This window comes from Ambystoma mexicanum, chromosome 5q (genome assembly GCF_040938575.1).
Source record: "Ambystoma mexicanum isolate Mex_15411 chromosome 5q, UKY_AmexF1_1, whole genome shotgun sequence".
Taxonomy (NCBI): Eukaryota; Metazoa; Chordata; class Amphibia; order Caudata; family Ambystomatidae; genus Ambystoma; species Ambystoma mexicanum.
Genome location: NC_090933.1, coordinates 530996855 through 531022997, shown reverse-complemented (window position 1 = coordinate 531022997; position 26143 = coordinate 530996855). Strand labels below are relative to the sequence as shown.

The following is a 26143-nucleotide window of genomic DNA, read 5'->3' as shown; positions in this document are numbered from 1 at the left end:
AGGTTTAAACATTTGCAGATTTTGCAATGATGGAATTGTTGGCTGAGCTTTTCCTTGCAAGTTGTATCTTCAATACGGTCATGTTATTTACTGTCATGGACTGGTGGCATTTGCTATGATTTGAGGTACATTTTGAAAAGAAAAAAAAATGAATCCAAGTGTTTTAAAAACAGTCATTAGCAATGTTTGCTAATGAGCACGGAGGAATATGGTTAAAAGAGGGGGATTCCAGGCAGAGCTTTGAGCAGTTAATGTTGAAAAAAGAGGGAACAATGCACGATGTGATGAGTGAGGGCTGGGAGTGGCTGGTCTGAGTAGTGAAGGCTTGCTCTGCTTCCTAACAACAATCTGAAATGAGTAGTTTATGGGGGAATTCAAGGTAGAAAAGAATAAGTCCACTCGAAAACATAGACATCAACCAAAATGTCATTTGCTTCTGACAGCGAGATTATAACTTGTATTTAGGTGTGCTAATGCCCAGGTGGCGTGTCATGTCTTTCTATTTGTTCAATGTACAGAACCCGCATTAAACCTATAGGAATTTGTGGCCAAATACAAATGGTACGAGTGACTCACTTATAGTAAGAGAAGGTCATGGTCATACGTGCCAACATTATCCATTCCATTTAGGAGAAAGGAGTCTAGTCCTGGTTTTAAATTTGAATTCTGGGATATTACGACCTGGGTTTATAAAGGGGAAATACAGGACTACAGATCCCAGAATGCACAGTTATAACAGGACTGTACTATAGTCGCCCCAAGGGAATGGATAAGGTTGCCATGTATAAATGATTGTATTGGTAAAATCCCTTGTACCTAAGCATAACGTATTCCGAAAAGAAAAACAAGACAATTGGAGCCGGCAGCTCATTTTGGAACCTTCCACATCCTATTTTTAAATGTGTCACTTCATGTTTTCCTCTGGAATCTGTGAGCTGGTAGACAGAGAGTTAATTCCCCTTACTTCCTGGACCAGGGCGAGGAGACATCAGTGGGTTTGCATTAGCCAGCCTGCCTGCGTGCAGTGAGGGACCATCAAGACAAAGGGCAGTGTAGTACCAGTGGCGATGTCCAGTTATAATGTCGACTGCAAAAAGTCGAATGCAAAAATGTCTGAAAAAAAAATTTCGAAAAAAAAATTCAAATGTGTTTTTTTTATTTGTGTGTTTTTTGGGGTCTAGCTAGTAAAAATAAACGGGGGATTGGAGGGGAACCCCCCATTAAAAAATAAAAAGAAAAAAAACATTCAAAATGTTTTTTTGGGACATTTTTGCAGTCCACATTTTCACTATAAACCGAGAGTTAAACCAAGGTTAAACCATAGAGCCTGAAGACAACAGATGGTGTATACTAAGGGGAGCCAAAATATGTCCCTACACTGGGAGTTTTTTTTATTTTAACTTTCCAGGGTATCTCTTTCCCTTGGCTGGGGAAGCAGGGGACATCACTAACAAACTGCAGATGCCTGGTCCTTGTGTTTGTGCTCCGTTGGTAGGTTGTAGGAGAATCTAGGCTTTGTCACATGTGTGCTGTCACCTGCTGGCTCCACAGGCGCTCCTTGCCCTTTAAGTGCGTGTAAAGTGCTGCTTTTGAGTGTCCCGCAGGTGGGCTTTGCTCTGAATATGGTGTTGTATTGAAGCACTGCCTTAGTGACGCATCTGCGAGTGCTTTTTCAGGTTCCCCTTTGTCAACTCAGCGCTGCTTAACGCAGCTGCACCAATGCATACTTTCTGGACGTGACACAGAATTTACTGCAGTACTTAAGACTGGCCATCATAGCCGTGCAGATAGCTTATGGGCAAGGCGCTCTTCTTGGAAACCAGCCAATGACGAAAAGGCGGGGCTTGATACCCGGTTCCACGCTTACAAGCCAGAGTTCGACAAATAAAAACAAAGCAATTTTATTTTATTTATTTATTGACTGTGTGCGAGGAAAAGGGTTTGAAATATTCTTGTGAGTGGCTCTGTGGAGTTCCCACTAGTGTTGTGGTGTGTTGCCGCGCTCAGAGGCATTGCACGTCTTAAGAAATTCCTGCCTCCGGTTTCCCAAAATTTGCCTTCCGACCGCGTGGCATGTGTGCTGCACGTTGTGTATATCGCTAGTGATAAGACGGATTCTGATACATGTATGAATCCGATCCATATAACTATCGCACACTCAGCGGCGTTGCTAGGAGGGGCTGAGGGGGCTATAGCCCCAAGTCTTTTGGTTGTAACCCCGGATAGAAGCTCAGGAGCTACAACCAAAAGGCTAGCAAGCCCTGAGTCCCGACAGCGTGGACATCGTCGTAGCCCCAGATCTTTTCCAGACCTAGCCACGCCCACACTTACTATGAGCTAGAAGCCACATATCTATTTCTTGGTGGGACCCCACGTGTATAATAATCTAGCATTTGTGTATAACAAATGGCATGTTGATGACAGAGATGAATTAGTCTGACATGTCTGTGATGGAGCATATGTTGTGTTATTACACCCGCGTGTTCTGTGGGCTAGTAATGGTGGTCTTGGGTCTCAGGGGGGGGGGGTGTCATTGTTTAAGGATTCCAACGACACCCTCAAAATATGGCAAGTGAAGTCATTACACTAATTTACTGAAGTGCCCAAGTGGCATCGGTGTGCCCATCTCCTGGACAACAGCAGCCTAGAAAACACAATGCAGTGGTGTGCCCAAACTCTTATGACGGGGTGGCCCAAGTGGGGCACTGACTTATTTATGCAAGGGTGGCATGAAGTACGAGCGCGCGCACACACACCAGACAGTGATGATAGTTTAGGATAATGGGGTGGCACCTGGGGTGGCCAATCAGATTCCAGGGGTAGCACGTGCCACCCGAGGCCATTCCCTGGACACGCCTCTGACATAATTTGCGCTCATTCACTGAAAAAGCCCCGCCCCCGTTTATGCTGACACAAAAATTGTTTGGAATTACATTTAAAAAGTATCATTCTTTTTCATTATAATTTGAAGTAACTATTTTGCTTACAATTTTGGACCTATTTGTTAAGCATGGGAGGTACATGGAGTTTTTGTTTGATTTTTACTGAACATGTGTGCTGCAGGATCTATTTCACAGTTAAGGAAAATAATCCTAAAATCTTGGTCAGTTAGTAAAATCACACTTAGCTTTTATTTTAACAATTAGAATATTTATTTTAAGTAACATTCTTGGTCAACAACAATTTCCGATTCAAATGCGTTTTCAACGCATACAAAATGTAATTGTGTTAATAACATGTCTGTTTTGGACTGCTCCTATTCGTGAACGTGTGGTTTTCTTACCACCATGGCACGCAAGCACAATGCTACCGGGTTAGGAACAGGGATGGGTGATAAGTGGATGCGGTTGAGTAGAGTCACCTAAACCAGTGGGTTTGCAGCCGGGTTTCACAACCCACCACTGTTATGGAAGGCGGTCCCAAGAACCAGGGCAACACGCATGCTGCATCCGCTAACAGGCTGTCCATGCATGGGACCTTTCAGACCTAGAGATAGCATGCACCACTTCACATGAAGGGAGGCATGGGAACTCATGCATGCATGATATCAGTTGTGCGTTGACGGCGAACGAGGGCACGTTCCCTGGTTCTAGGCAGCAGGGGTTTATTAACAGCATCGTTTGTTGAGGCCATTTCCTGTCTCAAGGGACAGTGGAGCACCCCCGGAAGTGAAGAGTAACTTGCTCTGTCCCATTTTTAGTTCATATGGCGCATTATTCCTTCACGTGCTCTCATCCATAGAACATTTCACAGGGGAGGTGATGCGGGGGAAGGCCGTCCAATGCCTGGCGGTATCAGGTCTTGCTAGGTCTACAAAAGATCTGGGGCTACGCTCATTTCCGGACTTATCGGGTCTCGGGGCTAGCTAGCCTTTTGGTTGTGGCCCCTGAGCTTCTATACGGGGCTACAGCAAAAAGACGCGGGCGGCCTATAACCCCCTCACCCCGCACAGCAACACCTCTGGGGGGTGTGACAGCAGTAGGTATTGCTGACATAGTTAGTCCGTAGATTTCCCTTGAAGGCCACTTGAAATATACCAGCGGACTGTCCATCTCAATGGTATGTCCCATGCATGCCCTTGGTAGGTTAACTCTGAATATGGCCCAAATTCAACCCGAGAGTTCATCTTTAGGTGCTAGACAAGTGGGTGTGCTATGGCCATGTCCACATCATCCCCAGAAAATAACAATGGACGTCCGATGCAAGTGCGCACGCACACATATGCTTGCATGGCAAGCACTTCCAAGCTGAGTGACAGCTCGGGCCCTAAGGAGGGCCTGTACTTTTATTAAGCGTTTCTGTACTCGTCGGATCACAGTTCCGCGCAAAACTATGGGTTGACATAATTTAGCAGCTGTTCTGGGCCCTGGATGGCCCCCAGGGTTGCTGCAACCTGCTGATATGAAAGCCAATGGGCAAGAGCCACCCGTGGGATCACACCTACCCACGTTATTTAACCATCAAGGCTCCATGACTGATGATTGATTCGCTAGAATCATATAGCACACTACTACGGATTGAGCCACCTTCAGGCGCAGTTACCAACCGCGCTACAAGCACAATGTCACATGTAAGAACCGAAGTGACTGATGAATACACCAGGGGCCAGATTTCAGAAACTTTGCACCGGTGAAAGCGTGCATTTGCATGGTATGAGCACTAGGGTAAAGTTTGCCATATTTTAAAAACACTGGGACATATTAGAAACCCATTGCACCATGACAAGTGCAGTTTGACATGCTATAAGCACCAGGGCAAAAAATTGCTCTAGTACAAAAAAAAACTATTTTCACTGCATTTTTCAACCATGGCAAAGTTTGCCCTAATGCTAAATTGGAATGTATTAGCACTAGGGCAAACCTTGCCCCCATGCAAAAAAAGATCGAAATATATCTTTTTTTTGCAGTAGGGCAATTGTCGGTGCTTATACCATGCCAAACTGCACTTGTCACGGTGCAATGGGTTTCTATGCCGCAGTGTTTTTGGAAATAGGGCACACTTTGCCCTAGTGCTAATATCGTGCAACTTTACACTTGCACCGGTGCAAAGTTTCTGTAATCTGGCCCCAGGTGTGGCTCTTGGGCCAGAAGTTCCACATTTGACATGGCGACACACTCGTCCATGTTAAGCAGTGGCCCATGACACCGCTCCACCGCCAAACACTTCAGCACATACATACAGGCCCAATAAAAGCACTGGCTTGTCAGTGCAGGCTACGGATGGTGCCGCACGGAGCGGGGGGAGGGGCCAGGAGGGATGCAAACTGCAGCTGATCATAACTGGACACACTGTGCAGGCAACAGGTTTACAGAAACAGCACTCAACTGCATTGCCTCACATTACTCAGCGGTTACACGAGAGCCAAAACTGACATACAAATGATCCTTTCTATTAACATCGTATCTGCGTGTCAATCTGGAATGCGTTTCCATAGAGAGGAACTCCTTGAGATGGACTCCTTTGTTGTATTTTCCTGTTGGCTCATTTCTACAACATCTGTTCTGTTTATACGATAGGAATTAAAAGGCAGGAATGCTGTTTGCGCTCCGCTACTTTTGTTGAAAGTGTAACGTCTTGGGCCTGGCATTGTTTATGTAAATCAGTGCGGCTGACACAGCCATCATAAACAAATGATCATAAATATAACAAGCACATTGTTCAGAGAGGAAATGTTTGTTTTCGTAGTTGGCGCCGCTCTTACCAGATTGACAAAGAGCCGCTGATACTGGGGGTCTGTACTGTAGCGCTTCAGCAGTCTGGTCACACGCGGTACATCGGGCAACTTCTCCACCACGACCTGAAACAGTGAAGGCAATCCAGTGTCAGACGTGGGACTCTGCAGAAAAACCTGTGCTATGTACAAGCAGTGGCGGAGAGAGGACGTGGCGGGGCATGAGGGGGTTAGGCCAACCCGACTCTCCCGTCAAATCGAATCCCCCCGCAACCTGCAAAAGCATGAAATGATAATGACTGGTGCCTCAGGAGGACTTCTTCACCCCTAAACCAGTCACCACCGCTGTGCACGTGTTCATCATGTGGCGACTGTGTGTGTGTGTCAGCCTAGGTAACAAGTGTCCTTGATGACCACCAAGTCACGAAAGAGCTTAAGACTACGTTCCAGAAAAAAACCTGCTTCTCCCCAAGTCGTTCCCTACCGCCCAACTCCTTGCATACCAACCTACCTTGGATCCTGCTGACCCACTTGTGACTTATGTGAAGTGCATGCACCAGCTGTAACCTATGTATGGCCTATATAATCAAGTGCACACATCTTCTTAACCAGGCACCGGCTCCTGTGTACTTGTTCATCGTGTGGTCAGTGTGCATGTGCCAGAGCCGATAACAGCCAACCACCAGCAAGTCAGGAAAGAGCTTAAGGCACCTTGTCGCTACAACTCATTCCCTACCGCTCCCAACCCCATGCATGCCAGTCCACCTTCAAACCCATTAACCCACATGTGCCTTATGTGAAGCCCACATTACACCTATGACCTATGGATGGCCTACGCAAAAAAAGGCCCCAGCAGGCTGAAATACCCCCATGCTATGCAAAGCACCTGCGAGGGCTGGAGCTAGGCATGACAAAAGCCCCTACTAAAATAAAATAAATCAAACTAGACTTGCATCCGTCTAACCGTAAACATTTTGGACAATGCTGGGCCTAATTCACTTCTGCGTTCTTCTCAACGCACTAATAAAGGTTCAGTTTTCTCTTTAAATCCTGCACATTCCCTATCCTCCTACGTTGCCAACGATAACTGGAACGATCCATGTCACTGGGACATCGTGCTTCATTTGCTGGCTTTCCTCTTGTTTGTTACCAGCTGCCTTTGACCAATTTGTTTAACTGGTATTACCATAATTCACCTAAAAACATTTGACCTAAAACATTTGATCGAATTTTTTGGACATTTTTTTCAGTCAAATTTAATTAAATATATATCTGGGGTGGTCAATAGTATAGATTAGGTTGAGGGAAAGTGGGAGGAGTTGCGGGAGGGGTCTACCCCCGCATTTTAGACTGTAAAAAGGTCAAATAAATGTAATAAAATGTGATTAGGTCAAATGTTTTAGGCCAAACAGTTTAACTTGCACAAAGCAAGACTACAGCTCCTAGGAGGTCGGGACTGCAACCGTGTTATCCTGGGCCTATGAAATCATCTGGTCCCTCTAGTCTTGGCAATATGTTGTTTCTTTTATAACATTCCTAAACACGAGTTCTCTAGAGTAATCCTTTGATCCAGTACTTTCCGCTGTTTGATCTTGGTGCAGGAACTTGGAAACCAACTCATATCAAAACAGGCATGTCAACGTGTGGGTCTCCTGTGGGGATTCCCGCTATGAGGTCAAATTGACTCACATTGGCTCCTTATGTGAGGACACATTTAAGGAGAAGGCTCCTGTCCACGTACAGTATATAATGCACCGAGGCGCCTACTTGCAGTGACAAAGGGCAATAACCTGTTGAGACCCACTCCTATCAGACTGATTTAACTTACACAAACTCAGCGGGAAAGTGTATACAAAACAAACAGGGACGCTAGTGTCAAGAAACATGATCCCTCAATGGCATTGATTTCAAAGCAGGACCCCTTTCAAACAATCTCTTTTAAACCACATTAAAGTGATCATTGGTTTGTGTGTGGTTATTTTGGACTAAAGGTGTACAAGAGCAAGCGAGTGGGCAGTGGCGTGCACATGCAGGGCGGTGTAGGTGCTGATCGGCCGGCTCCTCAAATGAAAATGCAACAGCGAGTATGGCATCTTCCTGCGAGCTGCATCAGGCTTCCATTATTCACATCTGCATTCATGAATATCAGATGCCGAATTATCATGCAAAGGTGACATACTGAGTGCTGTACAGAGTTAAAAGAAATGCAATCTAACAAAGTGAAAACAGCAAGATTAAAGAACAGAACTCAGAACCTTTACCAACAGATAACAAACACAACATTGTACTGTTCAAGTGGAAGTACAATTCAAGTAAAACATGAAAGAATTATATTAAAATACAAAAACACCATATATAAAACACTGTATGGTTTTAAAATTACAATTTCGATAAAACAACTCGAAATATTAGAGGAATTCAGGCCGACAATGCTAAATATCCTGAATATGATCACTAATTAATTTTTAGTAAAAAGGTAGGCTTTCAACTATTTCCTAAAATGCAGTAAAGAATCCGCTTTACAGATATGAATTGGATGAGAATTCCAAAAAGTTGGGGTGGCAATCGAAAATGCTTGTTTTTTTCTTTGAGCTTTCTTTGCCTTTGGGATAAAAAGTACCAATTTATCTTTATCTCGAGAATTTTTATTTCTGCCTTAAATGGATCGTTTTTCAGAAAGATGCATAGGATGGCCTAAATGAAGAGCTTTAAAAGCCAGGCAGCCTAATTTAAAAAGGAACCAAGCCTGTAAGAGAAGTCAATGTAGGGAACCATAAAAATTGGCATTACTGAATTGAACTTTCTGGCTCCAGCAATCAATTTGGCCGCACTATGAAACGCTATTTCCAGGGTGTTTAAAGCAGAACGGTGGACTTCCATGAGTAAGGCATTCCCTCCAACCACGTGCGAGATAACCAGGGATTGAGCAAGAGTGTGGAAACAGCTTGATGGTAAAAAGTACTGATTCTTTGCAATGAACTGTGTTTTCTTGTTTATATGTGTTTTTAGGAAAAGCTCAGGATCTAGAAGGAATCCTAAAGATTTTACAGTTGGCTTTGAGTTTAATTGAAAATTGCCTGGAAATAGGGACTGAAAAAAGGAGAGACAGTATCCAGAATTTTCTTTGTGCCAAACCATACAAATTCGGTTTTAGAATGATTACATTTCAAACATACCGATTTCATCCAGGCCTCAACGTCAAACAGACATTAATGTAATCTGATGATACCACCTTCTGATGATACTGGAAGATACAATTGAGTGTCGTCTACATACTGATGGTTGGAAATGCCATGCCTCAGTGCCAGACCTCGCCGTGGTTAATACAAAGATTGAAAAGAATGGGGGACAGGATTGAGCACTGAGGGACACCGCATCACATAGAAAGAGAGGAGGATTCATTGGTTCCCATCTTGCCAATTCGATGTCCATTGGCCAAGAAGGATTGGAACCACTTTAAGACAGCCCCACCCACTTCCATGCGATGTGCCAAGATGTTAAGAAGCATAGAATGGTGCACAGTATCAAATGCCGTAGAGAGATCTAGTAGCACCAAAAGGTAGGCACTGCCTCCATTAACAATGCAGAAGATGTCATCCAACACTTGAATAGTCGCTGATTCAGTATTGTGATTGTCTCTGAAGCCAGTTTGAAATGGCGAGAGTACATTTGCTTTATGAATTTAATAATTCAGTTGCAATGCTATGGATTTTTCCGGCATTTGACCTAAAGAGGGCAGGTTTGAAACACAGTGATATTTTTTTATATCCTATAGCTCAAGATTACTCTTTTTCAGTGGTAGGATAATAATGTCAGTTTTTATCGATTCGGGAAAGATGCCCTACTTAAGAGAGGAAACTGTGATGTGAAATGGCATACCTAGTCCAGATATTTGTTTAACAATTTTTTCTAGGAAAAAGTCATAAACATAGAAAGTTGGCTCCAGAGTATTAACTACATTTCAAAATGAATCCAATGTAGGAAGATAGAAATTGTCCCAAGTTAAAATTGATGATATCCTATCTACGTGACTTTAGTGATTTAGTGGTTGATTCCTAAACTCAGCGCAAGTTAGTTTCACTTTGTCGGCAAACAACCAATTGAATTTCTTGCATAATTCCATAGATTTATCTAGGATGGCTGATTTCACATGGTTGATGCATTTCTGAACGGTGCTGAAGAGAATATCTGAATTAAAACCAGTTGAAAAAATAGTATTAGCTTCCTTAATACGTTGTTGCCTCTATAAACGCATAGTTTTAAATATAGACAATTAAACTTCAGATCTAAAGCAGCCCCAACTCTTTTCCTGTTTACAAATGAGGTGTTTGTTAACATAAAGGTGTAACATGCATTAACTGATTTTTGGCATAAACGTTTGAAGTTCGAAAGCCTCATCTAAGTCCTTCTGCAGTATTATATGATAGCATTCTACCAGATCACTAGTAAAAAGAGATACATTTAAAAGTTGTGATTTTGAAAGAATATTCTCTTCCAATTTGGGAAGCGCATGTAAAGAAAAATAGGAAATACTTCTAGTAGGTTGTTTTTGTTGGCCATTATGCAAAATAATGGAAATCATTTAAACAACAAAAAAAAAGGAATTAGAAAGTGATCTGACTAATCAAGATAAGTTGGAGTTCCACAGTTTACGAACATGAAATCATCCATAATAAAATCTGATACATATCCTCTCTCATGGGTTGCAGATAAAACATGTTGGGTCAAAAGGGGACTGTGTAGGGCCGTTTGATGATATATTAAAGTCCCCCAGAAAAGTACTTAAGGTGCATCACTTAATAGACTGGTAACCCTAGAATATATTGGGGAGGATGGTATATTAGATCAAAAGATGAAAAACAGCTGTGCATTTTTCCAACCATCCTTTTGTTTCGCCAGCATCTGATGAGGGAAATAAATCGCATTGGCATCCAGCGTGGGCGATAAAGCCAATAAGCTTGCTAGGCTCACAGGCTGAATGTTGCCATAACATACGGGTTCCAAATAATCTGATGACTGCCACCCCATAGGCAACCTCCAAATCCAGCAATCCCAAAGTGGCAGTAGTCTAAAAATGAGGCACCCAGTTAACTACTGATTCCCCCAAACCGCCAGCTGCACTGCCGCCTATCACAATGGGCTGTCAGGCCTTTTCCAGCCGGATCAGCCGACTGCAGTGGCCATGAAGGGTTCATTCTTAGCACATGGATTCCATCACTGATGGCATCCTAGCCCATCAGAGTCTTTAGAATGCAGGCAGGCAATAATCTTTGCCATCCACTTAATTCCAGTAGTTCTCACAGCACCTGCAGCCAGAAAAACAACAGAAAGCATTTCTAACCATCTCTATTTAAATTTCTCTCCAACACATAGTTACTTCAAGTGAACCTCTTCAAACTGATGTCCTTAAAATCTTAATTCATTTGAAGGCTCACGTTTCCCTAGGATTTTAAACCGACCCATCTTTATAAAATGATTCTGCAAATTGAACCTCTTTCCCTCCTATGTGCCACATCATGAAAGTCTTCTCCTTCTTCCCCTCGTTTTCCCCTTTACACTTTTCCTGTGTAAATTATTAATCATGTGTGCCATATTTCCCAGGTGCGTTTTGAAAGGTTCCTCACACGAAACTACACTTGGTTTGTAAACATGAGATCTGTTCTTCATGCTCTTACCGCGAGTTCGGCGGAATGGCAACACAAGCATCAATAATGCAATTTCAACCACTTTTACCATCCCACCATACCAGCTAATTACATGTAAGACCATTTTGGAGGCAATTCCTCCATCAGTAATTCTGGAACTACTGATGGAGGCATTTCTTTCAAAAATAGAGTTGTTAATTCCTAATTAATAAAAGTTTAAATACTGCGAAAATACCACCAATAAATGGCAGTAAATCAACTTAAAAAGGGTGTATTTACCTCCACTGAAAAGAAGTAAATGCATCCAGGTGATGAAAATGAACCCACAGGTGCAGCCAATAGCTTCTAAGAGGGCGTGTAAGGGCCACACCTTCCTCAAACAATATACTTCCAAGCAGCAGACAGCGCCTGAAAGTTGCAAACCTTGCACCCAGTATCTCAATGTGTTCATTGATCCGCAAAGAGTTACACAAAGGTAGAAGCAAATGATCCAACTTTGCCAAAGACAGAGGGGATGTGCAGCGAGGAGGCCATCTGGCCACCCCACAACACAGCTCTGGGGCCGCCACCCTAGGCTCGCACAGATAGTCAATTAATGACACTACCGCCTGAGCTGGGAGACTATAGTAGACCTCCTCACCCTCATCCCAAGGACATCCAGAGTGGGATGAATGCCTGAATGCCCATTCAACCACTGCTCAAACTGGTATGTGTGTCGCACTTCTGTGCCATTGTAGAAGAGGTCCCAGATATGGCCTGCACTCCAGCCACCCATTTTGAAGTACCAGGAACATACTTGCCGAGATATGTGACGTATGACGAGCAAATAAACCAACAGAGAGCAGCACTAGGGCTCTGCCCAGTGCCCATCAGAAGAGCAATACCTGGTGAAGTGCCAATAACCAGACAACCATGGGCAGCACGGTACCCATTGAGACAACCGTACCAGCAGCTGACACAAAATGAAGACTACTTACAAACTGTCCCCGAAGAGACCCAAAGGGCCTTAATTGAAGGCGAATGGTGACGACACAAGGGCCTGGACAGACGTTCAGATGAACGAAATGACAATCAAAAGACGACACGTAAAGACAAAATGTAAGGAATAATGATGTAATGGACTTAAAAGGAGAAACGATGCTGAACTTTAAAGAAACGTAACCATGAAACAGGATGAAGATACGCAACTAGCTAACGCCTGTAAATAGGCTCGGAACGCAAGAAGCTAAGGAAACAGTACTGCTTGCTATGCTTAGTAGAAGAATAGTGCGGCAACCGCCAACCATATATCTACCTCAATAAAGCATATTATATAAGTGCAAAGCCACTTTACACAAAAGCAGAATTAACCCAGGTTGCTAGGGGTCAAACAAGCCAGGATTCGTATACCAGCACAAAGCCGGACGAAAGAGCGGAATCGAAACTTAGCAAGAAGAGCTCATGTCTGGGAATTCGAGGTCAACCCAAGGAAGGGAGGAAAGCGGCAATGCCGAAGAATTGAAACTTCAGAGCATAGCAGCCTGCCCCGTGAAGGTCGAGATAAGGAGGCCCAGGCAGGTGGCAAGGCCAAAGGGAGAATCAAATACGCAAATAGAAGGAAAATGAAGCAGATTCACGGTGTACTAACACGTGACCAGCCAGGCGCGGAGAGGTACCAACGTCTGATGTCACCCAAAACCAGAGGATGCCATAACATTTCATGATAAGAAGGTACAGTTTCGAGGCCATCCTCTGCCAACTAATTGACACTTAGCCTTAAAGTACTGATTGATGGAAGGGAGGCAGGGTGAATCTTGGGGCATACCGCATCTGGGTGAGCATTCCGCACGCTGCTAATTAAAGTAGAGATTTATGGGTAGGAGTGTAACCGACCCAATCACAATGGACCAAATAATCAAGGGTCCTATAGCTAGTAGAACCAATGAGACGTTGTACTTTTAGTGACGTCTAGCATGAGTGATGTAGAGGGATGGGCTTAGACGCCCACCCAATAAGAGTTAGCCAATCCTAACACTCCGTTACCATATACAGATATAGTACCTATGCTTAAGTTATCTTTTTAACCAATACAATTGCATGACAAACTTTTGAGTGTTACACGTCAATGATGACGAGAATTTGCTATAACTATTGCTGTCTGAATGAAGAATTTGTAAGTTGAAGCGAAACAGGCGATCGCATCACTGATGATTTCCTAATGTTTCCCCGTTTTTTGTACTTGTCATTAAACGGACTTCCCTTTTCCAAACCATTGAGTTGCCCTTACTGATTGGTGTTGGAGTAAGAGAATCCCGCACCCCATCCGCCTCAAGGTGCAGCTATCTCGTCTTAAAGTACTCAAGGGTGAGCTCTGATCCAATGGGCCTGTCAGTGGTCGCTCCGCCCTCCTGTACACTTGGTAGCGGAGAGGATGGTTGTGACCATCGATTACTTATTATTTATTAAAATAAGACACCTATTGACCGTTGACACGAAGTAACTCTAGGTCTTCGGCAATATCACAAGTCCTTTGCCATTTGGCTGAGTAGACTGTGAAGCTTCCTGTGGACAATGATACTTTAAATTGATCCAAAAACTGCAGTGGGCCTGAAGGGACCCATTTTAAAAACATAACCCTTCCATTCCTACGGGCAGCAGTTCAGGCGAAAGACTGAAGGAGGCGGTAATGGAGGCGGTGATCCCGAGGGTCCAGAGAGGAACGATGCGAGCAGTGAGTGAAACAAAGATTGAATGCTTTGGCAAATGTCATAGGCATTAGAACAAGTAAATGGAAAAGGTAACGGAGGGAGGTGAAAAAAAAAGTCAGAAGTAGAGAAGACTGTTATATATAAGGGGATCATGACTTGAGAATAATTGAGATATTAAAGAATACCAGGGTAGACACCTGAGATATTAAAGGATACCAGGGTGGACACCTGAGAAATGAGAGAATACCAGGGTGGACACCTGAGAAGTTAGAGGATACCAGGGCGGACACCTGAGGAGAGAGAGGATACGCCTTATTCCTGCGCTTTAATATAGCGGTCAGAAGGAACGTGAACTCAGAGCCCCACATAATAGGGGACGACTAGGCTACTACCACGTTTAAAGACGTCATAAAAGGGGTTTGTTCAAACTCCATGTCGGGGTGCAAATTAGAGGCAGAGGTATTTGTGTCCAGCTGGTGTCTGTCTAGTCTGTCATGTGTCTGTCATACGTGTTCTGTTGTGTGTCACATGTAAGGAATTTTGTTGTTTGTTGTTTAGAACTGAAAAGGATTTTACGCTATTCTTTAGCCAAGAGGGAATCGCACACAAATTGATATTTTTGAGTAAATTGGTGATATGAAAGTTTTGGCAGGAAAATGTGATTGGATTTGCAGTGTCTGATGCTCGCTCATATTGTTGGGAGGGTTGAAGTTGCATGAAAGTATTGTTAGAAACAGATTTAAGCATGGAAGACATTACTCCAGTAGCAAACTTATGTAAACTACTGCCGAAACATGCACCCAAGCTTAAAAAATACAGCACTGAGTGGGTTAAGGGTACCGCCCACAAGATGTTTATGCCGTGGCCACAAAATGGGTCTTTATCAAAAGCCGTTTTACAGCATATGATGACTTACTTGCATGCCACGTAAACAGATAAGAAACTAGAGAAACGCCTTGCTGTTCTAGAACTTTGGAAAATGTTCGAACAGTCGAAAGAGGAAGAGCCACCTGTTGACTGGATATTAAACATATGCGCGAAGGGGTGTGAGACGCCTACCGTGCCACCTGCCCTGCCTGAAACAGAAACCAAGGGAAGTAAACCAGACGGACTCTACCCATTAAGAGAGCTTAAGGCAGCTACAGGGTACAGCAACCCCGCATATGAGTCACCTACATACAGTAGTGACGAAAATTGAGGGAAGGATCAGGATAAGAATCTGACCTCTGCAGTCCCGAGGGACAAGGAGAGACGCAATGATGAGAGGAAGGATCAGGCACAGATTAGTGCATCTCTCAGTAAAGAGAGTGAGGGATGGAAATGGAAAGGAGGTTAAAGCATAACTGATGAGATAGCATTCGCAAAAGACGAATGGATGGGAGGACAAATATTGTTGAAACTCGATGGAAAAGGAGGTGATGACGTGAGACCTAAGAAGAGGTTAGATGAGGCACAGAGGAAGGAGAAGGAAAAGGAGTTAAGGGATGAAAGGATAAGAAGGAAAGATAGGTTGAGGCGAGAACAGCTATATTGCGAGGAGCAAGAAAGCAGCTCGATCGCAAACAGAAAGCAACCTATGACCAGTACAGATAGAAACAGCTAAGGCTGGAAGAAGAGCAAAGGGTACGTGAAAAAAGGATAAGGAGACGAAAAGATGAGGAAGTTCGAAGGGCAGATGAACGTAGAAATGAAAGGAGAAGGGATGAAGATAAGGTCAGAGAAGAGGCGAGGAAGGGCAAAGAATTTGAGGATGATATTGAACGTAAGCTTAGGGCACGCAATCTCGAATATTTGGAGAGGGAAGTTAAAAAACCTGATCCAGTTGTAGACTGGGAAGACATTGAAGAATTCTTTCCTGCAAACGACTCAGTACCAGGCACGACCAGGGCAAATATTGAAGATGACTTTGACACCAGAAGCATCGGGGAAACGATCGATAAGATATATGATGAAATGGGGCTAGAGCAAATATCCCAAGGAGAAGGGGAAGACGAGCGCTTGGAAAGCACTCAGCTGTATGACACTGAGGATGTCACTCGAAGTAGTGGGAGAAGGAAACTGTCCCTGGACAGATTAGAAATCAGTAAAAACGATGATGACACCAGGGGTTGCGTGAATTGGGAACAATTAATGTCCGACTCCGGAGAGGAGATGGAGTGCGAGACAAATGAAGAGGGGAGATGGCGCGAAAAGCGGCTCCCAAGGGAAAAAGGGGTACGATGGTCAGACGCTAGCGAGTCCGCACTGGGGACATCAGATTCTGCCACACAGTCTGACCGGCATGAAGGAGCACCTCATGGTCAGAGGGGGGTGTCATCACCGCCCTATGTAGACAGACTAAGAACATTGCCAGGTAGATGGCGATGCAGGAATATTACCCCTGCAATAGACAGGAGAACTATGAGATAAGAGAAAGAGGGCTGCGCATTCCAGTTTCCGCTACTAGAAAAAGGGGGAGCAAGACTGCAATATATTCCATGGCCACACATGGATCGAGAAAACCTGAAAAATAAGCTTCCAATGCTGACATCGGGAGCCGGGAAGGGGATACATGAGTTAGAAAAAATGACAGGGGGAGTCACGTTAGCTATAGGGGACATTAAAGGTCGCCTAATCGCCATACTTGGTGAGAGAGCAGACCATGTGTGGACACGGGCACGGTACCCTGGTGTAACCATAATTAACACTGCACACGACGAAGCGCCATATAATAATTGCAGAGCAGCAGTATGGAAAGCGCTACGAGTGCTTTACCCAGACAATTCCGATATGGGAGCTATAATGACTCAAAAAATGAAGGAGTCAGAAGATCTATTGATTTATATCCAGAATTTCCAAGATGCATGGGTGCTCGAAACGCATGAATCTTGGACGAAATCTATACCAGTGTTTTACCACATATTGTGCCAAGGGTTGCCAAAACCAGTGCAGAAACAGCTCAAGAAATTGGTAGGGGTTGAGGCTAAACCTTGGGCTGAAATACAGTTAACTATCGCACACTACTGTAGATTGTTGCAAGAAAAGAATCGGAAAAAGGAGGCAACTCGAAAGGGTGAAGAAGCGAAGCTGGTTCAAAAGAAATTATCAAAGTATGCTCTCGAAGGAACCCTGCTAACTAACCCAGCTGAACAGAACATACAACAGGTGGCTAATCCACAGCAGAGCAACCAGGGTAACGTAGGACTGTAACCGAGGGGAAGAGGATTTAGAGGAAGAGGATGGCAGAGTAATCAAGGAGGTTTCCAAAGTAATCAAGGAGGCTTTCAAAATGTGCAAACGGGCAGCCTAGATTTGTGAAACGGACAAATAATCCGACCACCCCCAATATGTTGGCTGTGTGGAATGACGGGGCATTTAGTGCGCACGTATAGAAGTCAAGGCGCGTGGCAGAATAGCCAAGGAATGGGAGCCGGCACGGAAAATCCACCTGCAATCTCACAACAGGGCGGTGCACAGAATCACACAGTGCAGCAGCAAGCACCAGGCGTGCAGCAAGGTGCGCAACAAGGGGTTAAACCCCCAAACATGGGGAATTTGCCACAAGGGCAATTTCAACAGGCACCACCACAAACGTCTCAGGGCACAAACTCCGGAAGGGGAGGCAACCCAGGGAATGGAGGGAATCCACAAGTGTACAGAGCACCAAACTTATATATGAACTAAGACAGCTCACTGAGAACCCTGATGTGCTCTATCCTATCAGTGACACCAGACCCTATTAGGGAACCGAGGGTGAATGTCATCATAGGGGGTAAAGAATATTCCTTCTTAGTCAACACGGGTGCAACACGCTTGTGCATACGAGAAGGCAAGTTTTCCTTGTCCGGCGAAGCCATAGATGCTCAGAGTTTTACAGAAGCTCACAGTCGAGTTTCCTTTACAGAAGCACTCCCAGTCTCCATAGGAGAGTGCTAGATGAATGTACCTTTATTATATTCACATCAGACCCCAGTAAACATTTTGGGTCGAGACTTAATGACAAAATTGAACATGACGATCTCATTCACAGAGGAGGGGATAGTATGCTCCACTCCGGGAATGCATTATTCAAACGTGTGCAAAATGATCAGGGCGTACTCAGGACACATAGCCATGAGAGCTATACCATTATAGCCAGAAGTTTTGGCATGCGCGTGTGTATGGCAGGATTACCAAGCCTCCCAGATAGAACTATGAGAACCCCTGGTGAGTTTCTATTCAGACCAAGAATACCTATGCATGAGGAGGAGGGGCAGGTATTTCCCTTGATGATACACGCATCAGCAGTGCGAGGGAAAGTAGCATTGGTTGACGGATATGATGATGAAGGCAGACAATGGTGCGCAATTATCGCCATTGAAGAAGGGTATCGAGTGACTGACGTCACCGATGACGATCTGTTTGAAGAACAACCAGACTCAGAAGAGACAAGGGTGGAAGTGAGCCTCATATTTTGGGTAAAAATTAACAAAAGAGAAGTGCCTCAGAAAATGATGTTGGCGCTGGTATGTCTAAAATACTTTGATGATGACATGGCCCAGGTGCGTGTCTCAGTATGGACTACAGGACCATATGATGTAGGCCTCCTGAAGGGGGTTGGAGAAGTGAAAATGAAACTGAAACCAGCAGCAATTCTACTGAGAGCGCGACAATATCCCATGTCCAGAGAGGCAGAAGAAGGGATTGCGAAGACAATTTCTGCCATGATGGACCAGGGCATCTTAGTCACGTCAGAGTCACCCTGTAATACATGATTTATCCCATCAAGATATCAAAGGGAGGGTCTTGGCGTTTAATCCAAGAATTAAGAGCATAAAATGATATTGTTGAAGCCGAGTTCCCTCTAGTCCCTAATCCATCTACAATCCTATGTAACGTATCCATGGAGGCAAAATATTTCACGGTGATTGACTTTAAAAATGCTTTTTCTCAATCCCGTTGCACCGTGACTCACAAGATCTGACGTCATTTACATTCAGACAAATGCGACTGAAAAGCATGAGGTTGCCACAGGGGTATTGTGAGTCCCCGTCCATGGACCTAAGCGAAATTGCATTAGAAAGTGTTGTCTTGCAGTATGTGGACGACATCTTAATCTGCAGCACTACAGAGGAGCAATGCAGGCACGACTCCGCCCAGCTATTGACTATACTGGCTGAGAAAGGCTATAAGGTTGACAAGGAAAAACTACAATATTGTCAACAGGAGGTGCTATGCATAGGCCAACTGATGGCACATGAAGGTAAGAAGGTGACCCCAGAAAGGGCTGAAGCCATCTTCAACACGGCTAAGCTATACACGATAAAGCAAATGCAGAGCTTTCTAGGTCTGTGCAACTATGTTAGAGCATGGGTCTTCGATTACAGCTCTTATACCAAGCCTTTGCTTCAGGCTCTAAAGAAGGCCCAGGTGACAAAGGAAAAGATTGAATAGTCTGAGGCGATGGAAAAAGGGTTTGCTGAACTCAAGAGAGCAATTTGTACGGCTCCAGTTCTCGGAATTCCTAATTATGCAGAGGTCTTCTACCTGTTTTCGCACACAGACGGCAGCGTTATGACGGCAGTGCTCGCTCAAAAGATTTTGTTGGGGTACAAGCCCCTGGCATGTTACAGTGGGAACCTGGACCCAGTAATGAGAGGCCACTTCCCATGTGAACAAAGCTTAGCTGCTGCAGCATTCACCATAGAGAAAGCGACAACCATTGTAATGGGATGTTCTATGACGTTATATGTCGAGCACTCATTATTCGCCATTTTAGAGAAACCAAAGGGGACATTGACATCTCAAAGAGCTTCTGCCTATGAAATGATTATATCTAATCCATCGATCAAAATAGTTCGATGTAAAACAGTGAACACAGCTACATTCATAGCTGAGCCACTCACAGAAGGAGAGCCGATACATGACTGTGCAAACTATGAAGAATTCTGTGATGAAATCCCCAGGGTGAAAGAAAATGCCCTGTCGGGAGGAGAGATCGTTTTTATTGATGAATCTTCAAGAATCAACCAAGAAGACGAACAAAGATACATGGGCGTTGCTGTAATGAAACACATAGCAAACTGAGAATTTCGAGTACTCGTCAGTGCACGAATACCATCTCATTATTCAGCACAGGCTGCAGAATTATTGGCATTGATACTCGCCATTGAGAATCATGCAAACCAGGAAGTTACAGTGTACAGTGACTCCGCCTATGTGACGTCCACCGTGCACGCCGGACTAGCACGCTGGAAAAGGTGGGGCTACCTCTGAGCGGACGGCACTTGAGTGCAGCACGCAGCCTTATTGGACAGGCTGATTAAGGCACTACAGCTCCCAGTGGCCATAGCGGTTGAGAAATGCGCCGCCCACACGAAAGGGACACATTTTGTGTTGCGTGGAAACCACGCAGCAGACACGGAAGCCAAACGTATGGCCTCCAAAAGTGAGACAATCATGGAAGTGGAAGTGGCGTGCACCCATGAAAGGATGATGGTAGCACGAACCACACCAGAAGCCTATAGTAATCTGGGGCAGACACAACTAATGGAGTTTGAAACGGGAGGCACCGCAGGATGAAAAGAACCTGTGGAAACGTTGAGGGTGTTCTTTATATCCCTCTGACGGATTGTGGCGGTAAGACAGCACTGGTAAACCAGTAATGCCTGTAGCCCTATTAAAAATAGCATTGGAACAGCTACACTACCCTATACACATGTCAAAAGAAAATCTAGCAGCAACGCTCGCGGAAGACTGGTTTATACCAATTTTAGCAGAGCATGCTGCATTCTTTATGGTGAATTGCATTATCTGCCGGTAGTTCACCGCTGGGAACACATTAAAAGTAGTGAGAGGAGTCATCCCCTGGCCAAATGGGCCTTTTCAGCACTAACATATCGACTATGTTGACATGATCCAAGTGTGTAACGGGTACAGATACTTAATTGTAGTGGTGTGTCCATTCTCTAGATGGATAGAAGCAGGTCCATGTACACAACCAGACTCTACCTGTGCGGCCAAATTCCTAGTGAGGGAAGTGTTCCCTAGATCGGGGGTGTGTGAAGTGATGAGATCAGATAATGGGGCTCATTTTGTAAATGCAGTCTTTGAACAGATTAGCTTGTTGCTTGGTATAAAGCACAAGTTCTGGTCGGCGTATCATCCGGAAGGGAATGGTATTTGTGAGAAGCTCAATGGCTTATTAAAGGAAAGGATAGCCAAGTTGAAGCTTACTCTTAAGAAGGGATGGTTGCACTGCCTTCCAATGGCATTGTATGCTCTTCGGAACCAACCCGGTTCCGACCATCATTTTACACCGCACAAGATAGTCACAGGAAGGAGAATGAATACTTCCCTAACCCCACGAGGCACAACTAGATGTGATGCCCAGCCAACCAGAGAGGTCCTGGGATCCGAAATGCAGAGATACCTGAACTGCATGACATCCAGTCTTACTGTAATTTCAGACCAACTGCAGCGGCGACGAAAAGGGTGAAGCACAGCACAAAACACAGCAGGAGACACTGAAACAGACACAGTTCAAGGTCTATGTGCTCCACTCATCTTCCCTGGAAATGCCGTGTTGGTAAAAAACCATACGAGAAAAAAGTGGGATGAGCCAAGATTCAACGGTCCTTTTATCGTGGAGGACTGCACTCCTTCAGCTGTGAAACTGCAGGGCAGGAGAGCATGGATTTTTCTCAATTACATTAAGCCCTATATCGGAGAAAGCACTCTAGCTGCAGCCCACCGCGAAGAGACCACAGACAATGGGGAAGAACCTCAGCACGTGCAGACGAGATCCATGACAAGGAAGAAGGACGCATGAGCAGAAAAGCAAAGACAAAAAAGAACCTTTTGCAAATTGTGGCTTAAATTGGACATTTCCTCTAAGCAAAAAAGGGGATAACGACATAAAACAGACACTCTGTGCATCCTGGTTGCAGGGTGAGGGAGAAAATTGTGAATGTAAGCCACAACTAGTTGTTATCACGAACTGTGAACCAAGTCACACTCAAGCACTTATTAAGGAAAAGACTGTAACAAACGTTGATCAAGGACTTTTATAGTAAAAGCAAAATACAGCATCCAAAATCATCCAGCACCAAGACTTTGTTTGGCAGCACTTATGGCTTCCCCTAGTAGAGACATCACAAAGGACGTGCTCAACTATTTCCATTTAGTATTGGCATCATATCCGTCACTGGTATGGAGGGTCATCAGTTTCACAGACTTTATCCAAGAACCTGCCAACAAGAAGGTAATCTGACAACTACTTCCCGTTATCGCAGAAACCTTCATTGTACTACCGGAATACAGTGATAAGGACACAAATGCTTCCACCACAGGCGATTCTAGATGAACTCATCAATACACTTTTCATTCGCATAATCGAAGAGTGCCTATCTGTTGTCGGGAGAACAACTGACACTCTGACTTTTAATCGAGATCCAGCAAACTCTGAACATTTGAGCCAGCTGTGGAACAAACTAAGCTATTTGGTCGCAATCCACGCTTCAGGAAAGTGCAAGAATTGTTCACATCAAGGGAAGGGCCTGTAATCCTGATCCCAGCAAGGCAGGACAAATGTCCCTGTCACCCGAAGACAGCCGACTGGCACATAACGTCCTCTTTCGCCTAGTCACTGACTTTCCAGAGATGGTGGGGAGACCTATCGAGGTTTACGTCCTCACCTTCATCAGAGATCCAGCTAATGTCGGAAGATGGGGACGCTCCTCCATGGCATAATGTTGCATGTGGAGCTGTCGAACTTTCAGAGAGATTATCTGAGGAGATTCCAGTGAATCTTTCCGCCGAGGGACAGATTGAGGAAGCAGAGTCAAGCACGTCTTCTTTCCGCCGAGGGACAGATCGACGGAGCAGAGACAAGAACTTCACCTTTTGTTGTTTGATTGCCATTTTCCCATTTCTTCACAGTGACCAGAGTCCAGCTTGTCCTCAGGACTGAAGCATATTCGGGGGGTGGTCTGGGAACTCATCTCCTTTGAACATGCACAGTAAAAGTGACTTATCGAAGTGTTATTCTAATCTATTTTTCCATCGTCTAGCAAGGATACTGCATCCTGTATCAAGAGACAACCGTCACCCGCAAGAGGGGGGACACTTGTGAAGCACCAGCCACTTTATGATACAAACTGTTCAAGAACAATATTAAATTGGGGGAATTCAATAACATTGACATTGAATAAATGGTCGAATGGGGGCCCAGAACAGTAACCGGGTCCTCCCACAAGCAGAGGGGCACTCTCGCTTCTCTGGGAGAAAATGCTGCCACCTCACTTACTGTACCATCATGTATTTATGCATTGTGTTTATCATTGTTTTGCTGTCATTGACGATCAGAACTGCATTTTTTCTTGGTACACGAAGTGGTCCAATTTCAGTGCACCCACCTGATGGTGTACAAATGAGTCCTACAAAAATACCCAGACCCTATATAGTAATTCCAGTCCTGAGAAAATCTGATGGTAAGTTAAATTACCTAAGAAGGAATATAGTTAGCAGTGACACATACACACTTGAGGTGACGAATGAAAAGAAAACCTGGAGACAGGGTAAGCACGAAATCAATGAAAACATAGCACTGACAACTACACGCTCACACACACTAAATACACACGAAACATGGCATGTGTCAATGGCCACAGAACCTTGAGTGAAGGCCACAGAGAGCATGAGACCACATACTGAACAATCAGTCCCAGAAGATAATGAAAGAGACTGAAAAGAATCGAGAGAAAGGCCAACGAAAGAAGACTTAATAAAATCCCTTAAGAAGACAGAAGCGGCTGTAGGAGAATTCAATGCAAGGACACAAATGTTAATAGATCATTTATTCTCGTTTATAGCCAGAGTGAAGAAACTGCATGAGGAACTGAAAAATAAAACCGCAGAGACTGTATTGACGAGCACACAAGTTCCAACAGGAGGGACAAGTACCAGGCTCACGATGCAGCCATACACTGGGCAGGTGACAGGCTGGTGGTTGATAAAGGCACTCATAGAGGGCACGAAAAGAATGCAAGAAGAGAAGGAGTGAATTGCAAAACCTCCACCTGCCATATCGATGTAGACAAAGAAACCTGCTCTGTGGACCAGAAGGCCCGAGAATCCTCCAGTAAGGAAAAGCCATACGGAGGCATTTAGGGATGTGGTTATAGCAAATTACCGAAAGACACTAAGAATCAGGAGAAGCCCACTTGAAGATAATAATGAGCTGAACGACTACATGGACAGCACAGCACATCTAGGAAACAACATTTGGTACCATTTTGGAAGTCGGAAGAAGAAATCAGAAGGAGAATGCTTTGTTTGCGCAATTCTACCGTAGAGCATGGGGAAATCCAAGATCTTCATGGCTGTAGAAATTGATGTCCCAACAGCACACTGTCTGTCACACATAGCAATGTGCAACACCAGAGGCCAGTTCATGGGGAGGGATGCCTCACTGATATGGGCAACCGAAATGGATTACCCCGATGAAGATAACTACATCCAGGACATTAAGACGAGAAATAGAGCCCATACTAGGAATCACGTGATCAGGTATGGAAAGCCAGAAGTGAATGGAGCAGGAATAAGATGGGAAATTAACCCAAGACTGAACGTCCAAGGAAAAACTCTAGAAGAAGTTCAAATTTGGAAGAACAGAGTCCAGATGCAGATTTGGGGAACAGTGCTTTCACCAATCGGATGGGAAGAAGGAGTGGTTATCTGCCGAGCATGGATGGTCCTTGGAGCCTGCAAAGAAGCAATAGAAAACTCACAGAGGTTGTGCAAACCTTTATGGCTGAAACTCACAAAATTACTAACATGGGTCGAAGACAGAGGAGGACCCTTGCAGATAGTGCCACTGGAAAGCCAAAAATTGTGCTTCAGGAACAATGGCACGAGGAAGATGGGAGAGAATCAGAACTGCGGACGAATTTTTGAAGCTCCAGGAATGACTCACGGAACCGCAGTAATTATGGATCATTACGGAGCATGTGGATCCAAAGCATACATCAGACTGCCAAAAAACTGAGGGGCATATGCAAAATAGTGAAAGTCCACATTCCAGCACTAGTAATCCTGAAAAATGTCCTGAATATTGACAGTTTCCCGAAAGCAGATGCCCACCTGAGGAAAAGGAGATCTGTGGAACTGACAACACGAGTGAAGAGAGAAAATTATTTTTCTGCCAAATCAGAAGAGGCATTTCATGCAATCCCGTATGAACACAGGCTTTTCAGCCTCACCTCATCAGTGTTCACAACGATCCTCATGCCAAGAATACTAGTTGGAGTAAATACCAAATGGTTGCAGATAACCAGATGGGAGTTATTGCAGCCATTAACACTACCATAAAATGATTCAATGTGATTAAGGAAGAACTAAGAGCAATCCGATTGATGACTCTACAGAACAGATATGTACTTGACATGATCACAGCGATGGATGGAGGTGTTTGTGCAAAAATCGGAGAATCATGTTGCACGTTTATATCTTCACATGACGAAGAAAATGGAGCTTTAACAGAAGCCATACGTATGCTGACAAACCTACAGAACCAGATGATCGATGAAACTGAAGAAGTTGATGATGACAGATGGTTTGGAACACTATTCTCATGGGTCCCACAATGGATATGATATGATAGGTTATTTATAACGCACTTAATACCCAGAGGTTTATAAGTGTGGACCCGGGGATCGATCCTTTGGTATTCTGCGTCATCTTGTTTCTAAGGCGAGCACGTTGACGCTGAGCTATCCTCCCGATAGCAAACATATTCAAGTTTCTGGGAGCTCTGCTATTGATGATACTACTAGGATTTTGTGTTATCAAGATAATAATCTCGCAATACCAGAAAACTGCGAAGAAAGCCATAGGGATGAAGATCATGATCGATGTCAAACCAGGATGGAAGCCCAGAGACCTGACTGATGAAGAAATAAGAAACTTTGTGAAGGCCAGCAAATATGCGCCAGAAGGAACAAAGTTCCTGTACCCCAGGAAACATAGAAATTATGAAGGAAAATGTATCTATTGTAGCCCAAATGGACAATGTCAACTAATGACATGGAATAAGGACGAACATGTGAAAACAGCAGGAAGTTTGAAAGGACTGATAAAACCTTTATGGCCGAAACTCACAAAATTACTAACAAAATTAGGAC

At 44.3% G+C, this 26143-nt stretch overlaps 1 protein-coding gene across 1 annotated transcript in view; it reads right to left on the bottom strand.

The window, feature by feature from the left end:
* Positions 1 to 26143, bottom strand: part of LOC138497503 (chloride channel protein C-like) — an 876774-nt gene that overhangs the window by 40654 nt on the left and 809977 nt on the right. The window contains exon 15 of the mRNA XM_069621029.1: positions 5702 to 5797. Coding sequence (XP_069477130.1) covers positions 5702 to 5797 — 96 coding nt within the window. The remainder of the gene's footprint in view (positions 1 to 5701; positions 5798 to 26143) is intronic.